Below are 8,765 nucleotides of genomic sequence, written 5' to 3'. Positions count from 1 at the left end.
CTTGGCTGTTTTGCAAAACTTCCACTGTTTTCGTCTATGTTAAAGATATCTACTGTAAAGCATGTTAATGTGTGTAACGGATAAGTACACATTGTTACAGTATATGTGATATGTGAATGTGAGATAATACAATAATTGGGATGTTTTTTTTGTATACCTTTATCTTGGGTAAATAGATTTAATTTTATTAAATAACTACGTAATATAATAATTTTGACTAATATAATAGAAAAAAAAGAAATCAAATTATAAATAATTCCTGCTTCAATATCATTTTGCATACTAAATTGTTACAATAAAGGTCTAGCGTCAGATGTGGATTCGAGAAGTATGCTGCAACTGTAAGTATGAAACAGTGACGAGCACAGTGCGGTGGCCGGTGCGATGTGGCCTGTGGGAGCTGGACGAGGAGGGAAGGGGGCGGCGCGCAGCCTCCGCGGCGTGCGGCGCGCGGCGCATCTCCCAGCGCGGCCGAACGCCTCGTCCCTCCATCAGTCGCGCTCGGCTCGCGGTTGTGTTAGCACGTTTCCAACGTGCCCTCTCGACACCCAGTTCGCACACGCAGCCCCAACACGCCGCCACCGACGCAGTGTCCACAGTCACCCCACGGCATGTGCACCTGACACCGGTCTCAATATCGTCTACATCACGATCCTCGCATCAAGCACAAGTGAGTGCCTTCCTGGCCGCTGTAAACTCTTCAGGAGTCAAAAATTGGTTCCCCGATTTTTTGTGTGGTCAATATATGTGGTTACTTCTGATGTGAGGATACAAGCTGCCAATAGTGTTTTTTACTATTTGTTCATTTATTAATCTACGATTTCTCTTTGCAATAACTAAATTGAATGTATAATTAAATGTATAATATGTTATTAATGTAAACAAGAAATTAAGCCAATGAAACTGACTCTTCTAAACTTCTAGTTTTCAAGTGAGTCATGATTTCCTAATATCTTTCCTTCAGTATTATTTAACTGACTGCGAAATAGAATTTGTCAAGAAGTGTCGGACATTGTGTACAGTGTATAGTTGAAAGGCCCGAAATATTTTATTAAATCAATATCAGTAAATCGATAAACTGTGACACATATAAACTTAAAAAATACCAATGCACTCGATCAAATTGATTATCGCAAAGAAATGCAGACACCCTTCATAATATGCGACGCAGGCAAAGTATAATAGTAATCCAGTAACTTTTTAATTTATTTTTTACATCACTTTTATCTATTCGCTTTCTCTTAATTATTTTGAAACCCTTAAAGATCGTGCACATCTTATAGGATTATGCTGTTCATACATTTTTTACGCAGATAATGATGTTAAGATGGTCAAATAAACAAAACATCATTTTACTTACATAAGTCACTAATTAAATAAAAAAATCTTATGAATTTATTTACAAGGTAACACATGTATGTACAAATGTATATAATATAATACATACTCGTGACTCACACCAAGTTGAAAAGACCTGTGTCTTCAACATTATCGAAAGTTATCTATTTTACTTTTAAATTTAATCACTTAATTATTCTTTCTATGACTAAAATAACTTAATTGGTTTTTTATTCTCTTAACAGAAACTTTTCGAATCGTTCGCACTTCAAATTTAATTTTATCCCCTTCTTCATGATTATAATCCTTTAAATACCTATCATTCGTGTCTTGTTTATATTGACCTTTTAAATGTTTTACAATCTAAGAACATACAGGATATATTTTTTAAGTGTAGACTGAATTAAATATACACAAATAAAAACAATTACCGTAAATATCGTTACCGCGTAGATTGCTGGTAAGAATACTAGGATTGTATCGTGGAATTGAATGGAAAAATGAAGCGGCATCCTGTTACCAACGGTAGTTACCCGTATAAGAAGGGGTGACAAATATTTTTTTACAATATTACAAGGTCACTGTTTAACTGTCAGCGACAAATAGATATTATTATTATGGAATAAGGGTCGTAAATTATACTTCTCCCTTGACATTAAATGGGACCATGAATGTCGCGTCCCACAATAGAACCCGTCCCCATTCATGGAGAACTAGCGTCATCCTATCAGCTCTCGTTGTCTTTAAAACATAATAGTATAATTACCATTCGTAATTATACCATCATACTTATATCGTATGGGTCGCCTCATTTCACGTCTCAACTGAAGTGATAACAACACCCGCATCGCAAGCTATGGACTGTACTAATAATAAATGTAATAATTATGTTTTGTTCGATGTTTAAAAATTAAACTTAGAAGGTACATTTACATCTATCGACTATTGAGCCGAACATCGATTTCGAATTGACTTTTTATTGTTATAGGAGAAAAACTGGCCTCGCTTACATTGTTAGTAAAACTTGTTACAACAGTTTAAGGGTTCTAATGTATAGGAGAAAGTGGTTTTGCGTTTTTTCTGCGAATGTTAGGTGACTGTGATGCAGATGTTTTCGCAACTGGTTGATGTTTTCCAATTTTTTTTCAACTCATTATATGTATATTTACGATAGTGGTTTACGTTCACGTAATAAATAGTCTCACATTAATAGTTACGCTAGTCTTATTTGTAATGTATTGGAATATATATTTTTTTTATTTTATTTTTGATATTATCTTTTTAGAATGATTCCACGGCGAAAGCACAATGCATCCTCCGGTTCCTTGCCGCCTCCTGACGACAAGCACGCCAGTAACGATTACATCCGTGAGTATACTGATATTTACTATTACATCGCTTTAAGTTCAATCCACACCGACGGATGACTATTACGGCTACCGACACGCAAGTTGATATTCATGCATAACCCGTGTTCGCGACTGTAAGCTGTACCTATGCAGGCTATATACATATGTGCTTCAATACAAAATAAACCTACACTACAGCTACGTAGTTTTGTAAAAACCCAATTCTCATTAAAATTCCTATAGATAATGAAAGCAATATATTAACATTTGGGCTATCGACATATGCAATGAAGCTGACACGAAAACGACTGCGCAATCGTATTTTAATAAAGCTACAAACAATGTCAATGATTGGACAATTACGTGAAATGAAGTATGAAATTGATTTAAGATCGTTAAACAAACTTGAGTTGCGGAATAAATAGCTTGAGAGATACGATAGAAGAGACGGCGGCACTGCACGGCCCTGATCTTGACCGCCGCCACTTCAGCTCGTGACTAGAATCTACACGGACACATTGCAGTACATATACGATCTGAGCATCGTTTTTTTTTACCTTTGTAACAATTTATATATCTTGTCCAAACAAACATTTAATTTTATGGATTTTGTATTAGTTGTTCTTTAGTTATTTTTTTTAGTGTTTGATATTCAATACAACCAAAAATAACTCGAATTATTCGGCTTAACGAATATTATACCAAACGACTTTCCTTTACTTCTTTCAAACATATTTAATCTTTACACTTTAATTTTAGTTACGGACAGCGGCGCACGAGACGGATGGCGCGCGGCGCTAAGGCGGCGTTTTAACCGTAAAACTCTTCATAAACGCATCCCCATCACTGCTTGGCTGCCACAGTGAGTTATTTTAACTACACTTTAAAAATGTAACTAAACGGCGACTCCAAGCTCGTCTGGCATTATCACATTCGATATCGTAAGATAAATAAAACTTATCAGAAGAAAAAAATTAAAAAGTGTTTTTATTTACAGGTACAACGTGGAGAAAGCAATCGGTGATGTGATCGCTGGCATCACAGTGGGGTTGACGGTGATACCACAATCGCTTGCTTATTCCAACATCGCAGGCCTACCGCCACAGTATGGGCTGTACGGCTCATTCTTCGGTTGCTTCGTCTACATCCTATTGGGCGGCTGCCGCGCCGTGCCCGCCGGTCCGACCGCCATTGCGTCTTTGCTCACGTGGCAGGTGGCCGGTGGCGTGGTCGAGAAGGCGATCTTACTCAACTTCCTGACCGGTCTCGTTGAGCTACTGATGGGCGTTCTGGGGCTTGGATTTCTTATCAACTTCGTGTCGGGACCCGTCTCGTCTGGCTTCACGTCAGCCGTAGCTCTTATGATTGCCACATCTCAAGTGAAGGACATGTTCGCCATATCAGTGTCTGGCACGACTTTCTTGCAGCAATGGATTTCTATATTCCGAAACATTCACAATGCATCTCTATGGGATCCTGTGCTCGGTTTTGTGTGCATCGCACTCTTGCTTTCTATGAGGGTAAGAATAATATTATAATTACACACATTTAAAGTATCATAAAAAAATGTTAATCATATGTTTTTAATCAAAAATATGTTTGTAACTTAACACCAATTTTATATTGGTCTGTATATGTTCATGACCAAATCAGCCAGATGTCTCATTTTATTATTCAATACGTCACAAAATCCATATGGTTACTAATATGATTTAAGATTGCAAAGTAAAATGGTTAGAGTCACGATGCTAAATTCTATCAATTCGTTTTATTTTAGAAAATTGGAATGATTAAACTTGGTGAAAAATCGGCGGAAGGTCCAAGCACACGACAGAAAGTTTTGACGAAATGTATGTGGCTTCTGGGAACATGTCGCAACGCTATTGTCGTGGTCGTCACCGGCGTACTCGGCTTCTGGTTCGTCACCACACACGGGTCCTCGCCCGTGCGGCTCATGGGTCAGTACTAATTACAATTTTTATAAATTTAACATAAAACGGTAGTCGACCAAATCTAGTAAACGTATTTCTTTTTGTTTTGTGCTCTCTCTAGCCGATAATGCACCTGACGGTTAGTATACATACTAGAATCGTTCTACGTAGAACTAGCCACAGAAAACACATTCCTCAGTAGTCGCCATGTCACACGCGTATCGTCCATTACTAGATACATTAATTAAAATATAATTCATCTCAGGGTTCGAATGTACACGCAGTTTAGAGGTTAATCATTCGATATGATTACAGGAGCTATTCCTTCGGGAGTGCCGACACCGCAGTTGCCGCCGTTCGGCTACGTCCGTGCCGACAACACCACTGCAGATTTCCTGGACATGGTGTCGGAGCTCGGCTCGGGTCTCCTCGTGATTCCACTCATCGTGTTACTTGAGGACATTGCCATCTGCAAAGCGTTCTCTGACGGCCGCACCATTGACGCCACGCAGGAGATGATAGCGCTCGGCGTCGCCAACGTCGCCAACTCCTTCATGCAGGCATACCCCGGCGGCGGCTCGCTGGCGCGGTCCGTGGTATCCAATGGCTCGGGTGTTAAAACCACTTTTAGTGGACTCTATACAGGTTTGTTTCTGATCGTTAGTTTTGTTCATTGTTGCCATTTTTTTTTTTTATTAAGTATTCAAACAAGTTATTATTTTTAGGAGTCATGGTCATCTTGGCGCTCCAGTTTTTCACACAGTATTTCGAGTTTATCCCAAAAGCGGCGCTGGCAGCTGTTATTATTTCAGCTATATTATTTATGGTTGAATATGACGTAATTAAACCGATGTGGCGGGCGAAGAGTGAGTATTATTATAATTTTTAAATAAAATTATATATAATAATTGAATAAAATTACTTTATAAAACGTGATGCCACTTATTTATGTTATTCATTGATTTTTCGTAGAACTGGACTTGATCCCGGGAGTAGGAACCTTCGTGCTGTGTCTCACTCTACCAATTGAATTGGGCATTCTCACTGGTGTAGTCGTCAATATAATATTCATTCTATACCACGCAGCGCGACCGAAGTTTTCCGTGGAAATGCTTAAAGTAAGTATTACTTTCTTTGAGTTACTTGTGTCCTCACTCATCGTACAGGTTAGACTAATAGATTGGTGTAATTTCTCAGACGGAGCAGGGAGTGGAATACCTGATGATCACGCCGGACCGCTGTCTGATGTTTCCATCTGTTGACTATGTGCGGCGACTTGTGACCAAGTGCGCGAGCAGTAGTTCCGTGCCCGTAGTCATCGAGTGCACGCACATCTACAGCGCCGACTACACGGCAGCCAAGAGCATCGAGCAGCTGACTGCCGACTTCCACGCGCGCCAGCAGCCACTGTACTTCTACAATGTGAAGCCGTCCGTATGCTCCATCTTTGAGGCGGTGGCTAAGCCCGAGCACTTTGTGGTGTTTTACGAGGACGACGAGCTGGACCGGCTGCTGGCGGCTGACGAGCGCCTGGCGCCTCGCAAGCCGCCGCCACTACATGCATGACCGCCACCATAGACAATTTGACGGAAAGTGTGATATTTTCGTATGGAGATAGTTCGTTAACCCTCACCGGCGCCCCCTGCGGTGGCGATTCAGTCTCGATTCGATCGCTCTTCTGGGTGTCGACGTAGAATCCTTTTTTCGCAGTAAAGATATCCTTGCGTATATATTTTAGTAAAGATTTAGCGTTTCGGGGAGGCCTTTGCCTGTGCTGTGATCGAGGGCGTGTGCCCGCACTCTTCAGTATTAGGGCGTGATCGAGAGAAGCTTTAGTCGACTATTGTCTACTTATGTTTCACATAGAGTTATTTTTGTATAAACTATATTAGTTTCAGAGCGGACCCTATGAGTCCCTATGTATCGTTGTGATTTAGAAATAAACGTTAGATTTTATGGTGAATATGCACGCAGACAGATTATAAAATATTTTATCATTAAAATTTGTTGTTGATGTTAAAAATATCTAATATGACTACTGTAAAAGTTGCAAAAGTGATAGTAGTAGATTCTTAAAGGTCATTTTATTTATTTTTAGGTAAATGAGTACAAGTTAGATTGTAAAACCATACTATAAGCTTATAAGTGTGTAAATACGCGTTGCGTGTCGCGCGCCGCCTTGTGTGCGTGCTTGTGCGCTGTCGTGCGTGAGCGTGCGCACTCGTGCGTGCGGACGAGTGAGAGCGGGCGGTGTTCGGCTCTAAATCCCTTTTCTTGTGATCTACGACTACAGTACCTATTCAATATATTTTTATGTATTAATAAATCTATAGAAACTATTTTAAATAAAAATACTAAAGTGATTAACTGTAAAATATAAAAATAAGAATACGGTGCGTTTAAATGAATTACAAATGTGTCCCAGTTCCAAGAACGAAATAATTACACTCTTAAAGAGTTTAAAAGAAATACTTTTGTTTTATTTATCCTGCACTCCAATTATAAATAAGTCAGTAAATACCTAATCATATGACACCTGTTTAACTGCTATGTAATTTTAATTAGTGAATTGCTCGACAATAGGTTATCTATATATATATATTTATATAATGACTTGTTCAGACTAACTCATCAAAGAAGAGCCTAAACCACTGTGGTTAGAAACTTGAAATTTTGACAGTTGACATTGACAATGCATTTTATGATGAAAACGCATTAAGAAAGGATTTTGGAAATTCCACCTCTAAAGGGGTGAAATACGGGATGAACCGTTGTATGGAAATCCTTCATTTTCAAAGTTAGAAGCATGATCTTTTAAATACAAAATTCTGGTTAGAAATAATAAACTACGTGTTTGAGGGTTTTGAAAAATCTACCCCCATAAGGGTATAATAATGGTTAAAAGTTTGTATGGGGAGTCCTTTATTTTTGAAGTAAGAAGAATGGAATTTAATTTTTTTAAAACGTCTGAGCAAAAATGTATGCATACGTATTTTGTCCTTTTTGAAAATTCAACCCCAAACGGAAGACATTAGTACAAAAAAATGCCAATTCCTCCCAAACGGGTAGGGTATAAGTGGTGTGGTCAGAATATTTTTTCGAATTTCAAGTTGACATTCGCTCCAGGTCTTACTTGGCGCAAAGGTCATCCATTGCCGTACAGCGTAAAAACGTGGCCTGTCTTATGGGCAGCCCTGCGTCAGGGACCGGGGGGGGGGACTTCTTTAAATTTGATTTAAAAGAAATCAAATTATTAATTTCAAGTTCCCTCTTAATGTGTGCTTCGCCATGACAATCAATAAGTCTCAAGGGCAGTCATTGAATATAACCGACGTTTACAAAGAGGTGCTACGATTATTAATTATAAAAAACATTTTCAGTAAGTCAAATAGTTTTGTTTAATCTGAGTATTTTAGAATCTAGAGTACGTTTCAAAACAACTGCCTATTTTAAAGTTAATATAGTTATTTGCGAGATACCTATTATATTATGCTTAGTTTTAACTTTATTTATAGTTTCATTAGATTAGAAGGCTTGTAAATTTTTTCTATTACTTGCTGTTGGGAATCTATATTCAGCATGTACACATATTGTTCAACATATCACATATCGCTCAAAAGAATGGCACAAATGTTGCTAGATTTTATGACCGAAAACGGCTTGCGTCATTATAATGCTCAATAACAAAGATAACATTCTTGGTAGATTTGCTTGTCTTTACTGCAAACTGATTATACCTCTGTTACACAATTATTTAACAGCGTATTTAGGAGTTAAGGCAAAAAAAAAAACATTTTTCACTAAAAAAAAATGTTTATTTTACAGTGAGTAGTCGAAAGCTGCGTATGGTATGATGTATATTTGTATATTCCTGATTGTTTAATAGTAATTCGTCGTACTTTTCTTCAAAACCATTGACCTCTTAGTTTTGATTTGTAGGTTTATATTTATAAGTCTAATAGGGTATCCTCATATTTTAGAACACGAAGGTTTAGCATCCATTTTATTAATGGACCCTTAGAGCTTCATCAAGGCTCGCATCTTGATCCGTTCTTATTTAAAGGGCTATTGCCATTTCTCCTAACACAAGCATTACGCTTAATTTTCGGGGGTAAACAGGAATATTAGTAATTCATTGCTATACCTA

At 38.2% G+C, this 8,765-nt stretch overlaps 1 protein-coding gene across 1 annotated transcript; it reads left to right on the top strand.

Moving 5' to 3' along the window:
• The first annotated feature begins 393 nt into the window (after positions 1 to 393).
• Positions 394 to 7,078, top strand: LOC126770524 (sodium-independent sulfate anion transporter-like). Its single transcript, XM_050489949.1, has 9 exons — positions 394 to 670; positions 2,624 to 2,706; positions 3,447 to 3,549; positions 3,685 to 4,207; positions 4,465 to 4,645; positions 4,934 to 5,263; positions 5,344 to 5,484; positions 5,591 to 5,736; positions 5,816 to 7,078. Exons 2-9 carry the CDS (start codon positions 2,625 to 2,627, stop codon positions 6,182 to 6,184), a joined length of 1,875 nt encoding a protein of 624 aa, XP_050345906.1. The 5' UTR covers positions 394 to 670; position 2,624; the 3' UTR covers positions 6,185 to 7,078.
• The last annotated feature ends 1,687 nt before the right edge of the window (positions 7,079 to 8,765 follow it).

This window comes from Nymphalis io, chromosome 9 (assembly GCF_905147045.1).
Source record: "Nymphalis io chromosome 9, ilAglIoxx1.1, whole genome shotgun sequence".
In the NCBI taxonomy this organism is placed as follows: domain Eukaryota; kingdom Metazoa; phylum Arthropoda; class Insecta; order Lepidoptera; family Nymphalidae; genus Nymphalis; species Nymphalis io.
Note: the sequence above shows the minus strand (reverse complement) of the source record. Positions and strands in the feature narration are given on the sequence as shown.

Excerpts from the sequence above, each read along its gene's own strand:
- LOC126770524 (XM_050489949.1), top strand. The coding sequence starts at position 2,625 with ATGATTCCACGGCGAAAGCACAATGCATCCTCCGGTTCCTTGCCGCCT. Across the intron at positions 4,208-4,464 it reads CACTCTTGCTTTCTATGAGG|AAAATTGGAATGATTAAACT; the intron begins GTAAGAATAATA and ends GTTTTATTTTAG. Across the intron at positions 5,264-5,343 it reads TTTTAGTGGACTCTATACAG|GAGTCATGGTCATCTTGGCG; the intron begins GTTTGTTTCTGA and ends TATTATTTTTAG.